The following is a 19,374-nucleotide window of genomic DNA, read 5'->3' as shown; positions in this document are numbered from 1 at the left end:
CTACCTGCTCTAGTGAGCTAAATCTCACCACAACAATAAATAGAACATGCTTGAGGGATAGATTCCTGTCACAGAGACTCCCCATGCTTTGGAACAAAATTCCTAACTACATTAGGCAGAGCCCCTCACTAACACTCTTCAAGAGAAACCTTGACGAGTGGATGGGTAACAGAAAATACACCCCTGGGATCACTTCATTGGCTCTTCTTGACAGAGGCTCAGTTAATTAATCAATAGGGCGGTGAACGCTGACACACTCTGGCTAGGCTTATAAATGCCCTTGGGCAGATAGCCTAGTACCTACCTATGAACTTATGAACCTATGTATGCAGCTTAACTATTCACCTGATAAGGAAAGCATGTATCTGTGCTGTTACAAACGTTACCAAAAGAGTGGTTGTTGAAACCACAGACCATGTAGTGACACAGTTGCATAATATATGAGGTGATGTAGGAAGAAACACATCATTAAACTGCAATAAGACAAAAATCCATAAGGGCTGGAAAATATGCAATAAAATATTTCTTTAGATAAAACTTCCAGTGTAATTCAAAGGGACGATAGCATTGGTCCTACATGCAGAAATCCATGTTTACCATGCTTCCGTATATTTTGTATGGCTCCCTAAACATATGTCTGTCCCGTAGATTTCTGCGTTTTGTATTCAATGTTGGTATGATTGTACTATTCATGTTACAGGAGATGTAGCCTCAGTCTTTTGAAGAAAGGCTAAGCTAGATCCAAGCTAGGTCTGTAGGTTATGTCTTATGAACTCACCCACAGGGACACACTGGCAAAACAATCAGCTATGTAAGACAAGAGTCAAATTAATAAGCTATGAATGAGCTAAAACCTGAAAAGACTTGTTTATTCTCACAAATTCTACTTCCATATTACACATTTAAAGAAGGCACCTGAGTGGATCCGACATGAGAGGACACCTGTAAGTGGCAGGTAGTTGTGACAGGTGTCAGAATGAAGTTATGAGTTTCATGCATTGGTATCTCACAGAGGATACTTAGAATCTGTCTGTACTGAGAATAGTTGGACAGACTGGACATCTCTTCATTGTCTCATCAGGAGCAGTGAGAGATACCTTAATGATTTCAACCCTCACATGTTATAAAATAAAACCTTAGGTAATTCATGTAAATGTCTGACAAACTCTATTATTTCCCAGTGGAGCTCACTGGTATATTTTGATAAATGGCTCACTGTTGTGTTTATAATGCAAATTATTTGAGGGGCACAATAGGAGATGGATTATTGCTTTAAACTGATTTAGTTAGAATGGGGTGAATGCAGTGTGATAGCTTCTGAGTTAGAAAGCTGCTAAGGTTTCCCGGCATTAAAAATTACAAAAATTATTTTGTATATTACTTTTTTATTGGTCTTTGAAATCACTGAATTTGCAATTTAAGCTGACTGATTTGAACATATCATAGTTCAGGGGTGTCTTGAGAGTTGCCTTTCACTAGTAATGACTGCAAGTAATAAACCTCTGAGGGAGTAGTGCACCTTCTAGTGTAAAGCGCTGAATTAAATGTACACATTGTTTCATTGTGATTTGGGTGGGGAATTTTGAAGGTCATTAAAAGTGCTTAATAATTAGTGGCTAAGTGATGTGTGGTCAAGCATCACTGACAGTTATGATGCTTGTGGCATTGTTCTTGATTAAACTTGATAATTAGTGGCTAAGTGACACGTGGTCAAGCATCATTGATACTTATGCTTGTGGCATTGTTCTTGATTAAACTTGATAATTAGTAGCTAAGTGACATGTGGTCAAGCATCACTGGCACTTATGCTTGTGGCATTGTTCTTGATTACACTTGATAATTAGTGGTTAAGTGACACGTGGTCAAGCATCACTGACACGTATGATGCTTGTGGCATTGTTCTTGATTACACTTGATAATTAGTGGCTAAGTGACGCGTGGTCAAGCATCACTGACACTTATGATGCTTGTGGCATTGTTCTTGATTACACTTGATAATTAGTGGCTAAGTGATGTGTGGTCAAGCATCACTGACACTTATGATGCTTGGAGCATTGTTCTTGATTACACTTGATAATTAGTGGCTAAGTGATGCGTGGTCAAGCATCACTGACACATGATACTTGTGGCATTGTTCTTGATTACACTTGATAATTAGTGGCTAAGTGACACGTGGTCAAGCATCACTGACAGTTATGATGCTTGTGGCATTGTTCTTGATTTCACTTGATAATTAGTGGCTAAGTGACGCGTGGTCAAGCATCACTGACAGTTATGATGCTTGTGGCATTGTTCTTGATTACACTTGATAATTAGTGGCTAAGTGAGGCGTGGTTAAGCATCACTGACAGTTATGATGCTTGTGGCATTGTTCTTGACTACACTTGATAATTAGTGGCTATGTGACACGTGGTCAAGCATCACTGACAGTTATGATGCTTGTGGCATTGTTCTTGATTACAGTGAGCAGATGGGTGAGAGCTGGTATTGAGCAGCTTTCTGGGCAAAGGATTACCTGATATTTGATTGCCTGTGACTGGAAAAGTGGACAGGGAGGCATTGCTTATTAAGGTGATTAGGGCATGTTTCACTGGTCCATTGCAATGTATATTCTTCTGGTATTTGCTAAAGGTGATTTAGTAAGTTATGCATTCTGTTCAGGTCTACAACATAGATGGATATAAGTTTCAGAATTATGCTATCATGGGCACATACTGAGAATTTTGGTAATAAATAAGTCATTTGACCATGGCGATATATGTAGTACATGATACTGAAAGAGGCTTTATTGCCTGTATAACATAGGGGGTGGTGTTAAACAACGTGATTACCAATGTGCCACTCTCTCCATATGTTGTCTCACAATGATAGCAATGGACTAATGCCAGTCAGCTAGTTAATTTTTTTCGGCTGTACTGTAGTTAAACTGATAATGCATAAAAGCGTATATGTTTAAATTCATAGAGGATAACTGAAGAGTAAATAGTGATAATAGACAGGATGAGGTAAAGGTAAGATATGTTATCAGATATCAAGAGTAGATAATACAAGTTACACTACATTACTGAATATAGAAATACTAAACTTTTTATTTTCTCAGTGTGAATAAGGGGTAATATCATGGTATTAGTGTTGTTATTGTTCGCTTGAAAAATGTGGTTATATGTACAGTGGATATAAAAAGTGTACACACCCCTGTTAAAATGCCAGGTTTTTGTGATATAAAAAAAAAATGAGACCACAATAAATCATTTCAAAACTTTTCCCACCTTTAATGTGACCTATAACCTGCACAATTCAATTAAAAAACCAACAAATCTGTTAGGGGAAAAAATATAAAAAATAAAAAATGTACAATAAGCTGGTTGCATAAGTTTGCACACCCTTAAACTAATACTTTCTTGAAACACCTTTTGATTTAATTACAGTATTCAGTCTTCTTGGGTACACACCTGCCATCAATTAAAGAGACTCTGATTAACCCCAAATAAAGTCAGCTGTCCTAGTAGGATTTTTTTGACATTTACTCAGTTGCCTGCTACAGCAAAAGCCATGGTTCACAGAGAGTTTACAAAGCATCAAACGGATCTCATTGTTAAAAGGTATTAGTCAGGAGAAGGGTACAAAAAGATTTCCACAGCATTGGATATACCATGGAACACAGTGAAGACAGTCATCAAAAAGTGGAGAAAATATGGAACAGTGACATTACAAAGAATTGGATGTCCCTCCAAAATTGATGAAAAGACAAGATGAAAACTGGTCAGGGAGGCTGCCAAGAGATCTACAACAACACTGAAGGAGCTGCAGGAATTTCTAGCAAGTACTGGTTGTATACTACATGTGACAACAATCTCCCGTATTCTCCAAATGTCTGGACTGTGGGGTAGGGTTGCAAGACGGAAGTCTTTTCTTACACAGAAAAACATCCAGGCCCAGCTAAAATTTGCAAAACAATGCAGCAAGTTTCCCAAAAGCATGTGGGGAAATGTGTTATGGTCTGATGAGACCAAGGTTGAACTTTTTGGCCACAATTCCAAAAGGTACTGTATGTTTGACACAAAAACAACACTTCACATCACCAAAAGAACACCATCCCCACGGTGAAGTATGATGGTGGCAGTATTGTGCTTTCGGGTTGCTTTTCTTCAGCTGGAACTGGAGCTTTAGTCAAGGTGGAGGGAATTATGAATAGTTCCAAATACCAGTCACTTTTGGCCCAAAATCTTCAGGCGTCTACTAGAAAGCTGAAGATGAAGAGGAATTTCTCCTTTCAACATGACAATGACCCCAAGCATACATCCAAATCAACAAAAGAATGGCTTCACCAGAAGAAAATTAAAGTGTTGGAATTGCCCAGCCAGAGCCCAGACCTAAATCCAATAGAAAATCTGTGGGGTGACTTGAAGAGGACTGTGCACAAGAGATGCCCTTGTAATTTGACAGATTTGGAGCACTTTTGCAAGGAAGAGTGGGCAAATATTGCCAAGTCAAGATGTACCATGCTGATAGACTCCTACCCAAGAAGACTGAATGCTGTAATTAAATCAAAAGGTGCTTCAACAAAGAATTAGTTTAACGGTGTGCACACTTATGCAACCAGCTTATTGTACATTTTTTATTTTTTATATTTTTTCCTGTAACAGATTTTATACATTAAAGGTGGGAAAAGTTTTGAAATTATTTATTGTAGTCTCATTTTTTATATCACAAAAACCTGGCATTTTAACGGGGATGTGTACACTTTTTATATCTACTGTATTTTTGTAAACATGTTCATGTCTTTTTGTGGGGGGTTCTAGTTTCAAATCAGTGAGGATTACTTTTTTACAGGAAAAAAAAAACAGGCAACCTAATTAAAATAGCATGGTCACATCATAGATCAGTGCCATCTCCATATTATCAAGTGTTTCAAGCAGCTGTTTGCCAGGGGTTCGGCACAACCTCCTAAAACTGTCAAGTCATTTTTTTTATAATTTTACAAAAAAGTAGGAAGAGTCATGCTTTGCATTGAACTGTATTACTTCTCACCACCCCCTAATGCAAGAATAAAGTATGCAATGTCCAGCAAAGTCACATCATCGCAAAAAAATAAACTGCCACTGACAAAGTAAACAGGGCGATCACGTTTCAGTGGTTCATCACAATGGATTTTCTTCTGGTATTTCCTAAAGGTGGACTAGTAAGTCATGCATTGTGTTTAAATGTGCAATGAATATGGGCTGAAGTTTCACTTTTATTTTATCATGGGTGTGATGCTAGGAATTTTGGTGCTAAATAAGTTGTTATGGCACTGAGTGCACTAGGATGAAATGAGGTATCACATCAGTTTATCAAAAAGCCAGAACAAGTTAACAGATACGTTATAAATAATGCCCACAGCTGCAGCAGCTCATTTAAGAAAAGTTGTAAAATGTAAAATGAACTAAATGTTCAAAACTTCAGCCAAGGAACCATCTGCCAGCAAGCCCTGTATCTCACTTCCTTGGCCTCCAGTGTTTCCAGATCAGAATGGAAAGTTTCCAGTCCTTTTTTTGACTTTGTTAAACGTCAGCTTGCCTAACTTGTCAACCAGTTTTCATTGTGGAATTGTGTTAAAGTTTGTGCCGAAGATATATGACTGTTGCTGACCTGCTTCTATTATTTTCAGTCAGGAAATTTTCAGTTGGTTTGATAGGATTTGCATGAAGTTTAACACATTTTTCTTGGGGTCCACTAGTCAGTGTATTTCCTAAGCATTACACTGTCCTTGCCAAGATGTACCCCCGTAATCATCCTGATTAGGTACAGTTAGACCAGATGTCTTAAATCTTCTTACTCTATTTATGCCTGTTTTTGGGGGGGGGGGGGGGGGGTTGTAGGCCATTTGCTTTTATTCAGGTTTCAGGGTCTAATTCAATGTCTAGGTTCACTGAAAAAGGTTGACTGCGGTGTTGCCAATCCTCTCTTAGTTTCACAAGTACTTTGAGACGTGCTTTCTTATCCTGTGTCTTTTTGTTTGTTATACTTGTTTAAGTTTTTCCTTAGATTTTTTTTTCCAGTTTGAACAAGTTTGTATCTACTTCTGTTTCTTTAAAACACCTGAGATCTATTTTTCTCGAAGAAAACTGAACAGTTATCCATATTGTTTTGCTTCCCCATGTCTATCCACTTTTGATGATAATGCAGATTCCTGTGTTTCTTCTTTTGCTAATGGCCAAATTATTTTAGGTTAAAGCATCTTTGTTGCACCTTTAACAGAATAAACAGTTCAGTCCACGCTGACAAACTGGTATGTGCTGCTTTCACATTCCACAACAAAATGAATTAAAGATGCTTTTGATTTTAGTGTGTAGTTCAGGACATACAGTTTCATTTACAGGGTCTGTTGAAACATGTCTTACCAAATGTCTTATCAGAAACTATTTTTGTTTATTTAAGAGCTGCTATGCAGAGATTCAGACAGCAGTCTGTTTCCAGCCTGTCAGCAACAGAATTCAGCTACAAATTGTAGAAGCTCAAAACTTGCCAAGTTCTGCCACTCCCTTGTCTTTAAGTAAGTAACCAATTATCTTTCCTCAACTAAATGAGAATATTTGTTTTTGTGGTCATTGTGAGATACATAAAAGTGCTACTTGATATTTTCAGCAAAGGTCTTTATGAAAAATGAAATAGGCAGAAATAAGGACTAAATGCTTCATTTTTATAGTAATATACTGTGGAAACTGTTAAAATTTCAAGCATGGTGTCATAATCTGATTTCTTAGAATATGATAATACTGTACCAAAGGAAAATTGTTCAGATCTGCAATGGGTACAGTAGCAGTGAACCAAAGGAAAGCAACCAATATATATACCCAGGATAAGATGGTAACATTGCAGCATTGGTATATTATTGGCTACAATCTGTTAGTTTTGTGTCCTGATTTTAAAGCATCTTCTTCAGACATGTCAGCATTGAGGAAAACTGTAAAACAAGCCTCTACTCACCAGATAAGAATGTCTTTTTGTTTCAGCATCACTGCTATAGAGGAGGTAAAGGCCTGACTATGTTCCAGGTGACACAGGTTTAATTACTAGCTTGAGCGTCTGTTGGATTTCCTGTAGCAGATGTACATGCCTATCCTTGGGGCGAGGGATAGAACGAGGCAGTCATTTAACATGGTCCTTTGGAGAAGGAGCATCATTGCAAACAGTAACACAGTGTTTGTATTTGTCCAAAAAGCTGCAATCCTGACAGCCCTAATGACAGGTTTATGAGAACACATACACGCTTGCATGAGCGTGTGGACATGGATGAAGGATTAATAGTTCCCAAAGTGATGCAGGCCACTTGGTCCTTGGTAAATATGCCCACATTGTAATGATGCAGGTAAGGGCACAAACCACTGTTGAGTCCACCTGTATACTGGTCCACAACAGAAAGTTCTTGGCCTCAGTAGGGAATACCCAGAATGGGCAGTGAATGTGGTGGCTATGGGGGGGGGGGGGGGGTTGATGATCAGTAGACACAGAGGGAGGAAAAAACAAAAAAAAAGTAAGAATGACTTTGTTGTGTATATATTGAAGAACAGTGTACTGCAGTCAGTTAAATGTGCTTCCTTAGTATATAATGCCATTTAGAGCAAGAGTGTCCAAAGTGGCCCTAGGGCAACAAACGAAGCCCACTGAAGCATTTTATATGACTCTTGGTATGTCCTGTCACAAACTGCTTTGAATGGACAGATACACGTTAGACATGTATACACGTTGCCAAGTATAGTAAGTGGCCTCTGAACTGAACTGTACGGTAAGTGGCCCCTGAGCCAAAAAGGTTAGACACCCCTTATCTAGAGTTTTATAATGAATACTTGAGATGAAAAGTGAGAGACAAAACAAGATACTGTACTTGACTGCATTTTAGTGAAAAAAGTTTAATGGCATTTAAATGGTTGCACAGTTTGAATATTCTCATGTGCCAGTTCATTAAAAGTCCAAACTTTAACAGCTGGAAGATTTTACTTCCTTTTTTAAAAGTTATCTTATTTTATGTTTATAGATACTGGTTACATTTTGGTTCAGTAATTTGACTGAAATGCGGTCTTAGGTGTAAAAGTAACCCATTTAAATCATTGTCCTAACTATCACACCAGAAGCTATATCACTTTTTATGATATCAACATATAATCCTTTAGTGAAATACATTAATCATGTTTCTGTAGGTTTTTTTGTGAAAGTGGAAATGTGCTTTGCTGACGGTACCATTGAAAAGAGGAAGACCCGATCACTCAAGTCCACCAATGGCCAAGTGAAATGGGCAGATACTATGCTGTTTCCATTAGAGACAAAGAAAGTTCAAGGGATTACCTTTGTCATTAAACTCTACAGGACTTCCATGAGGAGGAAACACTGCCTTGGACAGGTAATCTTCAATGGGTGCCTGACATCTGTATTTCTACTGTTTCAGCAAGCAATGATATTGCAAAGTAATTTCAGTGTAAACCCCATTCAGCGCTAATGAACTTTGGACTTCTCACCAATGTGTATTACTGCTGAATTGGTATATATAAGTATTGGAGGCGTGAGGGTGTCCCCCTATATGCTGGATGAGGGGGGGGGGTTGCCCCCTGCAGAAAAAATTAAAATTGAAAATGGTTGTAGGTATTTCATTTCATGGTATTGTCATTCACTGAAATTTCCTTTGGAGAGTCTAAATGTTCAGAGTACCTGTGAATGAGATTGATGCGATACTACACCTGAAATATGAAGCTACTTTGCATTCTGCACAGCAGGTTAGTATGACTGTTTAGCAGCAAGATAGCAGAGCTGAACTACAGAGTCACTCAGTATTTCTTCACAGCAGTTTAACAATATAATTTTGCAAGTCTTATGGATTCAGGTGTCTTTGATGTAACCGTTCCAGTATGGATATATTGCTGAGCCAGGTGTAGGCTCTAAAGAGTGTTTATTTTTATATTATTTTTATTTTTTCATTTTATTTATTTTTATTTATTAATTAGTACTTTTTGTTTTGCTTAAAGTGCATTGGCCACTTTTGGAAGCATCTTTGTTTTACAACTACTTTCATTTCCTATTATAATCTTCATCTTATAGTTGCAAGTGATTGTGCAAAAATCAAGTTAATAGTGTATTGTTTGATTTATTTAGTTGCACCGTTTACTCATTTTTTTCTATAACCCCACCCACAAAATGATGTTACAGTAGGTACTGGGCAGTGATTTGCATATGATTGCAATGCAGTGTGGGAAAGCAAAAACAACTTACCTGTTTGGTGGAAGAGATATTTATTTATATTGCAGCTGAGTACTACATAATCAATGTTAATTTTCAATGCAGAGTATTCCACATGCAAAAACTAGATGACACATTGCCTTTATAGGAAGTAAGATAGTAAAAATGATGCACTTATCATGAAAATACAGTAGTTTATACATTAATTTAGGAAATGAGGCATTGTGGGGTTTAGTCTTTCCTGATGCCATGACAGACATTTTCATCACTGAGATTAAAATCCAGGCGGCTGTCCTTATCAACAAAATAAAATGCAAAAAAAAATGTACTTTCTGCACCAACAGCTGTATACTTTGGGTCTGTATATGTAAGGAGGTTATATCCAACTTCAAAGGTTTGTTAGTTACACTTGTTTCAGAACATAAATAGTACACTTTAATGCAATTGAGGGGTGTCATTTGATTGAATCAGAGCAAAGTCATTTGTTTATAATGGCAACATTAAAATAAACGACTTCTTCAGTTATGGAAGTGATTTAGTTAGGCCTGGTGCTACTGTGTTAACATTTGTCATTGTCTAGCCTCATTGTTCCTCCAAATAAGTTAGCCTGCTTTATAGAAATACAAAACATGCCTTAAAACTCAACACAAGTTGTGTTAAAACAAAGCTCTGTGTAAGAGTTGTAGTTTTTACATAAAGTTCCCTAGATGTTCATCGTGTTACCCTGCTGCAGTCATCACACTTGGGTTATCCTGTCGTCAGGCGGTCCCGCAGTTGGCCGGAATTCCAAAGTCTTGGTCTGGCGTCAGTTGCTGTCGCTTCTTCCCTGACATCAGTGTGCCAGGGGTATATATAATGCATCTGACGCCATTTTCTTCAGTCTTTCTTGCCGCGCAGTGCCCGAAGCAGAAGCAGTTCGCAAGTGCCGGTCGGCCGACTCCTGAGATTTGCGAAGTCGAATTTCAGATCCGAAGTCTTCAGTAAAGCTAAGTACCCCATTGGGGAAACTTTTCTTGCCTCAGACCGATGTCAGAAAAAGTTAACAATTGTATTTCTTGTGGGAAGCAAATACCTCATTAGGATTTTCATTCTTACTGCATACCTTGCCTAGGCCCAGACCACAACATCACTGGTTGTCGTTTTTGTGCTAGGTTTAATAAGCGTACTATAAAAAGACGCTTTGATTTCACACAACACTACTTCGGTAGAAAATTTAACTACACAATGCCATCGGAGCAACCGACTACCGGCGTGCACAAAAAACGCAAGGATAAGGACAGGCAGCCTAGACCCAAGCCAGACTCCGAGGCCTCGGCTGGACCGGTCTCCGGTTCACCAGTCTTCAGTGAGGCTCCAATGCAGCCCCTGACTACCGCAGATTTGGAACCCGAGACCGCTTTGGAGCCTTTGGCGGAGAGTGCTAGGCCGACGCAGCCATTTTGTTTAGCCTCTACCTACGACACTGCAGAAAGAGATGTCGGTACTGCAGAAACACCTTCGGTTTCTGAAGACGTCTTCAGACCGACGACGCTCACCATAAAAACGTATCCTAAGCTTAAGACTCCTATTAAACCTAAAAAGACTGCACTTCAGTCTCAAGTTCAAGGCCCCATGCCTAAGAAACAGATGCTTAAAATGGCTGAAGATTTGATCTCTTTAATCAGGGGTTCCCAACCCCCACCCGATAAAAGGCCTAGACAAGAGGAAGATTATGCCTCCTCTGATCAGGTGTCTGTTTCCTCAGGCTTCTCTGAGGAACAGGATTACTCCTTTCCCCCTTATGAAGATTCTGATGCTGACTCAATTCCATCAGCTTCTCCCCCTGAAGACTACTCCTTTGGGGAAACTTTACACACTATGAGGGAACATTTTCACTGGGAAGGTCAGGACTACTCTGACTCAAAGAAAAGGCTCAGAGAGTTTCTTTTACTCCCCCAGCACAGACCACTTGCCATCCCCCCAGTTTTACACATTGTGGATGATGTTTACTAGAATCCAGTTTGAACCCAGATTCTCTGCCTCCTGCTCCAGCCAAACCTGACAGATACTATAGAGTGCCTGATTCCCACAAATTCCTTTATAAAAGCCCTGTTGCTGATCCAGAGACTTATCTCCCAGGGTCCCAAAGGGGCTAAGGCTTCTATGGCAAAAAATCCTGTATCCTCTGAAAGGGACTCCGGAGCACTAGACAGGTGGGGGAAAAAGGTTTACACCTCAGCCACTCTAGCTATGAGGGCACTAAATTGCCAATTTCACATGCTAAAATATCAGCAATTTCTAATGTCTCAGTTAAAACAAAAAATGAGCACACACCCTCAACAGTCTGAATTGAAAGAAATGCAGGATCTGTTGCATGCAACTGAACAGGTGGGCAAACATACTTTACAATGTGGGTTTGATTCTTTGGAGGCTTCCTGCAGAGCAGCTGTCACTGGGTCTGTTATACGTAGGCATGCTTGGTTAAAGGAACAAACTCTGCCTGATCATGTTAAAGCAAAGCTTCTAGATGCTCCCTTACAGCAGGATGTTCTTTTTGGAGTTAAAGCAGAAGGAGTCTTAAAGAAAATGGAGGATAAGGCAAAATCTATGCAGACAGTCAAAGATTTTCTAGAGGTACAGCCCCCTCGCTTCAGCAGAAATTGGCCAACAAACAATTGGTCCTTTCCAGCTACTGACAGACCACTGAGGGGTAAATACTAACGTCCAAGAGGCAGAGGACAACCACAAGCCCAATGCAAACCTCGCCAATGGGGCACTGCAACACAGAAGGGAGGAGAAGACAGGTCCCAAACTACCAGAAGGCAAACTCAATGACTTACACCTTATCTGGCCAAGCAACACTCTCTTGGCAGCCCCCTTGGGGGGAAAACTCGCACTTTTTTCAGACAACTGGCACATTGTCACAAAGGATAAATGGGTCCTAGACATCATTTCACGAGGATACAGATTCCATTTCCACACCTTGCCAATGAAAAGAGGAATGCCAAACCTGCCACAAAATCAATGAGCAGAGGCACAAAAACAAATTACAGCTCTCATGGACATGAGAGCCATTCAACTGGTACCTACTCGAGAGCAAAGCCAAGGCTTTTACTCAAGACTCTTTCTAGTCCCCAGAAAGGACAATGCCTGGAGACCAATTCTGGACCTTTCCATTCTAAATACCTTCTTACAAGTACCCAAATTCAGGATGCTAACACTACAGCAGCTTCTTCCCATGTTGGGCAAGAAAGCATGGCTAGTAACGTTGGACCTCAAGGAGGCATACCTGCATGTCCCTATCAGACAAAGTTGCAGAAGATACCTCCATTTCATTGCAGGTTCAACCCATTACCAATTCTCTGCACTGCCCTTTGGCTTATCTACTGCACCCAGGGTCTTCACAAAATGCCTGGAACCAGTAATTGCATACTGCAGACAAAGAGGAATTCAAATATACCCATACCTGGACGACTGCCTCATCCAAGCAGAAAGCGAGGACATTCTCTTACAACATCTGGCTTTTGTAAAACATCTTCTAAGTTGCCTGGGGTACACAGTAAATGAAAAGAAATCAAAACTAGTACCCTCACAAAATATGACATTCCTGGGTGCCAGCTAGAATACAACGGCCCAGAAGGCTTATCTGACACCAGACAAACAACTACAACTGACTCAATATTTCAAAACAATAGCAACAAAGACCCAACTACCTGCAAGAAAAATTCTGCAGGCCTTGGGCTTCATGGCATCTTGCATACTACTAATACCATTTGCAAAGCTGCATATGAGGAAATTACAGTAGTACCTAAAAAGCGTATGGTCTCAACATAGCCACAGCTTGGACACAATGATATCTCTCATTCCCTGCCTACAACAGGAGTTTCTGTGGTGGTCACAGGCATGTCACCTCAACAAGGGTCAGCCTTTCACCTTGCCCCCAGCCAGGCAAACTATGACAACAGATGCATTGGACTACGCCTGGGGGGCACACATGGCAGGACAGTGCATTCAAGGCGTATGGACTGCAGATCAAAGGAATGTGCAGATCAATCAAAAAGAGATGCTAGCTGTACAGAATGCTCTGACGGCATTCAAGAACCTATTACATCCAGGACAACTTACAATAAGAATGGACAACACCACAGTAATGTGGTACATTAACAAACTCATCCAAGCAGAAAGCGAGGACATTCTCTTACAACATCTGGCTTTTGTAAAACATCTTCTAAGTTGCCTGGGGTACACAGTAAACAAAAAGAAATCAAAACTAGTACCCTCACAAAATATGACATTCCTGGGTGCCAGCTAGAATACAACGGCCCAGAAGGCTTATCTGACACCAGACAAACAACTACAACTGACTCAATATTTCAAAACAATAGCAACAAAGACCCACCTACCTGCAAGAAAAATTCTGCAGGCCTTGGGCTTCATGGCATCTTGCATACTACTAATACCATTTGCAAAGCTGCATATGAGGAAATTACAGTAGTACCTAAAAAGCGTATGGTCTCAACATAGCCACAGCTTGGACAAGGGGGTACACACTCCTACCCTCTATGCAGGCAAGCAATGACCTTGTGGAACACCGCACTGGCTTACCAAGTTCAGTTACAAGCTCAGTTCCTGCCAGGAAATAAGAGCACATTGGCAGACGACCTCAGCAGAAACATCATGGATCCCCACGAGTGGAAACTGGATCCACAAGTATTTGCAATGATAACTCAAAAATGGGGCCTTCCAGACATAGACCTGTTTGCCAGTCCCCAAAACTATCAGCTAACAACATTTTGTACAAGGACACTTCACCATCAAGCTTGGAAAGTGGACGCACTCTCATTCAGTTGGAAAAACCTGACAGTATATGCCTTCCCTCATAGGTTCATAGGTTCATAGGTTCATACTAGGCTATCTGCCCAAGGGCATTTATAAGCCTAGCCCATAGTTATGTGGCTTTCGCCACCCCTTTAGTTTGAAGAAAACTATGCCTATTATTTTGCTGTGCCTCTGTCAAGCAGTGACACTGAAGTAATCCCCGGGGTATATCTGCGATCTCCCATCCATTGGTCAAGATTCCTCTTGAACAAGGCCAGCGAGGTGCTCTGCCTCACATGTACCGGGATTTTGTTCCACAGCATAGGGAGCCTCTGGGTGTTGAATCTGTCCCTCCAGCACGTTCTATTAATAACCGTGTCAAGGTTTAAGTCTCCCGCCCTTGTGGTTCTGAGGGATCTAGATTTTTTGAGGTGAAGCATATTCATCAAATCTGGGTTTGACATGGCCTTATATGTCAGGCACAGGTCACCTCTGAGCAAGCAGTATGCGACTGAATAGAGCTGGAGTTCTTTCAGTCGGGCAGCATAAGACATATTTTTGAGACCCTTTATCCTTTTGGTGAGGAACTTTTGGGGCCTTTCCAGCTGCTGCAGGTGTCGGGTCAGATACATTCCGAATGGGGCATTGTACTCAATCATAGGTCTAATGAGTGATGAGTACAGGGTGACGATGACCTCCCTAGATCTAGATGTGAATCCCTTCATGATCAGGTGGGCAATGTAGAAGGTTTTCCTAACTACTTTGGCAACATGAGTGTCAAACGAAAGGTTACTGTCAACCTGGGTCCCCAGATCCCTGATGACTTCTTCTGTGCTCAGTGGATTGCCACCTATATGGTAGCTACGGGTAACCTTGTTTTTCCCGAAGGGTATGACTATGCATTTCTTGGCGTTTAACTTTAGGCCATGGCTCTGGCACCAGTTATCCGTTTCTGTGAGGCCCTTCTGAAGGATATCTGTGTCAGATGTGTTTTCGACTATGGTGCCCAGTTTGCAGTCATCTGCAAACTTTGTCAGCCATAACCCTCTTGTGTTTGCTTGTACTTCAGAAAAGTAGATGCCGAACAAGAGTGGTCCCAGGACTGAGCTCTGTGGGACACCACTTGTGACAGGCTTTGAGTCTGACAAGGCGCCAGCAACTCTGACCCTGTGGGTTCTGTCACTTAGCCAGTTTGCAACCCATCTTGTGACGTATGGGTTTACATTCAAGCTGATGAGTTTTTCGATGATACCTGAGTGGGGTATTGTGTCGAAAGCCTTTGCCAGGTCGAGGTAGGCTGTATGGACTGCCTTGCCCTCATCAATGGCCTTGGTGACTGTTTCAAAAAAGTCAACCAAGTTTAAAAGGCATGATCTGCCTTTGACAAAGCCAAACTGGGTTGGATCCAAAGTCTGCAAGTTCCCTATGTCTTTGTTTATGAGTTCCATTATGATCCTTTCCATGGCTTTGCAGATAAGGCTTGTCAAGCTAATGGGACGGTAATTTCCAGGGTCGGTGGAGGCACCGCCCTTGTGAAGTGGGACCACAGTCGCCGTGCGCCACTCCTTGGGTAAGTAACCTGAGGTGAGGCTAAGATTAAACAGCTGTCCTAACTGCGGGTTTAATTCCTTATTGAGTTTGTGGAGCACACAGCCGGGGACACCATCCGGTCCCATGGATGCTGTGTTTTTTGCCTTGGAGAGAGCAGTTCTCACTTGGGGGTTGGAGATGTTTGGGGGGCTACAATCCTCTGGTATAGATATCTCTCCTTTTGGGGCGGGGGGAGTTTGCACTGAACCTGTCAGCCAGTATGTTGGCAATGTGTGTAGGTTCAGTAATCTTCACATCATTTTGAACTAATTCTGAGCATATCTGGGAGTTTCCTCCTAGGTTTCTAACATAGCTAAAGAAGGCCTTATGATTGTCTTTTGAGTCCTTGGCGATTTTTCTCTCAAAATTTGCCTTGGATGATTTTATGAGAGCTCTTAGTTTTTTACTTATAATGATCAAAGGTGTCTTACCTTTCAAGGATTTTGCTCTATCTTGTAGTAGCTTCCTCCTTTTGTTGTAGAGCTTGTTTATGGCTGGGGTCCACCAGACTGGACACTTGCCTTTGGTACAAAGAGTCTTAGTTTTGTTTGGGATTGCCTGATCCATGCAGTCCTGTAGGTGCTGGTAGAAGGCATTTGTAAGTGATTCAGTGGTTTGAGTAATGTTTACCACTGGCTCAGGAGCCTTAAAGGAGACCACACTAGTTTTTAGAAGTGTGAAGTCGGCTTTTGAGAAGTTTTTCACTGTGGTCTTTTTTATTTCAGGTGGGGGCGGGATGAGGACCTCCAGCGAGATTAGTTTATGATCTGATCTCACCAGTGAGCGGTATACTTCTGGTGTTGAACATTGTGATCCCATGTTCGTGATGATGAGATCAAGTATGTTTTCTCCTCTTGTGGGGATGGTGACTAGTTGTTCCATGGCATTTGAGTTTATGAACTCCAGGAACCTTTGGGCTAGAGTGTTTGGGCTTGAGTAGTGTTCCCAGTCTATATTAGGGTAGTTGAAATCACCTAGTATGATGGTGTTTGGAGATACATTTATCCCCTCCAGTGTTTTCAGGAAGGCCATGTGAGGTTCCTGAGTTTGAGAGGGTGGCCTGTAACATGCTACAAATTGCAGAGCAGTCTTGCCTATGGTTAATTGCACCTGGATGGTCTCCGATGCATTGTGCGTTGCCACCAACCTTGAGGTGTATGTGTCCTTTATGAATATGGACACCCCCCTCCTTTCTTGGTGTTGTCCGGATTTTGGGGCCGGAATGCATGATATGAGGTGAAACCTGATAGTGCTGGAGTGCTCTCAGGAGCCTTGAACCAGATTTCTGTCACAGCACAGACATCGATGTTCTCCATACTGAGAAGGGCCTCGAGTGCGTGCATCTTGAGATTGAGACTTCTGGCATTGAGCAGCATTACCCTTAGTTTTTTTCCTTTTTTGTGTTCTAGGGTGGTAGGTTTAGAATTTGAGCCTTGCCTAAAAAAGGCACTATGGGGGTGGCAAGAGCCTTTGCCAATATCCGGAAGCCCAGGCCAAGCCTCCATTGCCTCTCCTCACAAAGGTGCTTTTGAAAGTCAGAAAGGGGAGACCATGTCTGATACTCATAGCCCCAGACTGGCCACGCCAGCACTGGTACCCACTATTGAGGAATATGGCCCAGGGCCCACCTTGGATTTTACCACAAATTGCCCATTTACTCACACAGCAAAACAATCAGATTCTACACATCCAGTTCAAAACCTTAAATCTGGCTGCATGGCAAATCACCTAAGCATGCAGCCAGCTCCTCTTTCCCAAGCAGTTATGGATGTTATTCTGGAAGCTAGGAGACCCAGCACCAGGAAGGCCTACTCGGACAAATGGAAAAGGTTTTGTGCCTGGAACCAAGCTAAAGGCCAAAACACACTTCAGCCTCACATGCCTCAGATTCTACAGTATTTAACTGAGATGTTGCACAAAGGACTTTATTTTTCTTCCATTAAAATCCATGCATCAGCTATTTCAGCCCACTACAACACGGATCCACCCTTATTTTCACATCCACTTCTAAGGCAGTTCCTCAGAGGGGCAAAAAACATTAGGCCCCCCAGGAGAGCACCTACACCAACATGGGACCACAATTTTGTTCTGGATAAACTTACGCTACCTCCATTTGAGCCAGCTTTCTCTGCAGATCTGCAGTTCCTATCATGGAAGACTGCCCTGCTGCTAGCAATAACTTCTGCTAGGAGAGTCTCAGAATTACAGGCACTAATGGCAGTGGAACCTTTCCTCATTTTCCATCAAGACAGAGTTTCTCTATGAACTAATCCTTCCTTCATGCCTAAGGTGGTTTCCAGTGTAGCTTTAAATCAAACCATCCATCTACCCACCTTCTTCCCAAATCCACAGAACAAAGGAGAAAGACTCCTGCATTCCTTGGACATTCAGGCAACTTCGTTACTACTTGGATAAAACTAAGGTTTTCAGAAAATCTGACCAGCTTTTTGTATCCTATGCTACAGCTTCACAAGGGAAGGCTATATCAAAACAAACCATTTCCAAATGGATAGGACATTGCATTTGTTTTTGCTATACCCATCATGGAAAACCAGTTCCTGCTACCATTAGGCCCCACTCTACCAGGGCAACAGCTACATCTACAGCCTTCCTCAGGGGGGTTCCAACCAAGGAAATTTTGGAAGCTGCAACCTGGAGTTCAGTCCACACCTTTACCAAACACTTATCACTTACCACTTTACTCTAAGACTAGAGCTGGCTTCGCCACTGCAGTTCTGCAGGGCCTTCTAGCCTCCTCTAACCCTCTATGACTCCTCCACCCATCCTTAGCTTTGGGATTCTACCCAAGTGTGATGACTGCAGCAGGGTAACATGATGAACATAGTACAGTTTTGTACCTACCATAAATGTAGATGTTCGAGTGTACACCCTGCTGCAGTCCAGGTTAACCTTCCTCCATCCCCTCTGATCTAACTGGCTAAATCTCTACAATACCTTCCTGATGTATTTGCTTATAGCTGGAGGGATTTTGTGTTTGTGCTAAAATTTCTTAGATTGGTACTAATTACTGACCACCTTTTTGGGGGCATCTGACATCTGGGGCAAGAAAAACTGAAGAAAATGGCGTCGGATGCATTATATATACCCCTGGTGCACTGACGTCAGGGAAGAAGCAACAGCAACCGACGCCGGACCAAGACTTTGGAATTCCGGCCGACTGCGGGACCGCCTGACGACAGGATAACCCAAGTGTGATGACTGCAGCAGGGTGTACACTCGAACATCTACATTTATGGTAGGTACAAAACTGTACTTTCTAATGAAAACGAAGCTGTGCCTAGCATTAAAATGCATTAAGCAGTGCTTCGATGGCCATGTGTGCCTTTCTAGAAAGAACAAGATTTGTTTTGAAAATCTTCCAAGTTCTTGTATTTGGAGTACTGTTAATTGTGCTGTTAATTAGTACTGTTTCTATACTTGGGGTACTGTTAATCGTGCTGCTAATTAGAACTGTTATTTTACTTAGCGTACTATTAAGCATATTGCTAATTAGACAGGTTCCTGTACTTGAGGTACTGTTAATCATGCTGCTAATTAGAACTCTTCCTATACTTGGGGTACTATTAATCATGCTACTGATTAGTACTGTTCCTGCAGTTGGGGTACTGTTAACCATGCTGCTAATTAGTACTGTTCCTGTACTTGAGGGACTATTAATCATGCTGCTATTTAGTACTGTTCCTGCTCTTGGGACACTATTAATTATGCTAGGAATTAGTACTTTTCCTATGCTCCGGGTACTGTTAACCATGTTGC

At 41.4% G+C, this 19,374-nt stretch overlaps 1 protein-coding gene across 1 annotated transcript in view; it reads left to right on the top strand.

The window, feature by feature from the left end:
• TC2N (tandem C2 domains, nuclear) overlaps positions 1-19,374 on the top strand; it is a 591,081-nt gene that overhangs the window by 488,365 nt on the left and 83,342 nt on the right. The window contains exons 9-10 of the mRNA XM_044073626.1: positions 6,421-6,535; positions 8,181-8,380. Coding sequence (XP_043929561.1) covers positions 6,421-6,535; positions 8,181-8,380 — 315 coding nt within the window. The remainder of the gene's footprint in view (positions 1-6,420; positions 6,536-8,180; positions 8,381-19,374) is intronic.

This window comes from Protopterus annectens, chromosome 6.part0 (assembly GCF_019279795.1).
Source record: "Protopterus annectens isolate FY-2018-M chromosome 6.part0, PAN1.0, whole genome shotgun sequence".
NCBI lineage: Eukaryota > Metazoa > Chordata > Ceratodontiformes > Protopteridae > Protopterus > Protopterus annectens.
Note: the sequence above shows the minus strand (reverse complement) of the source record. Positions and strands in the feature narration are given on the sequence as shown.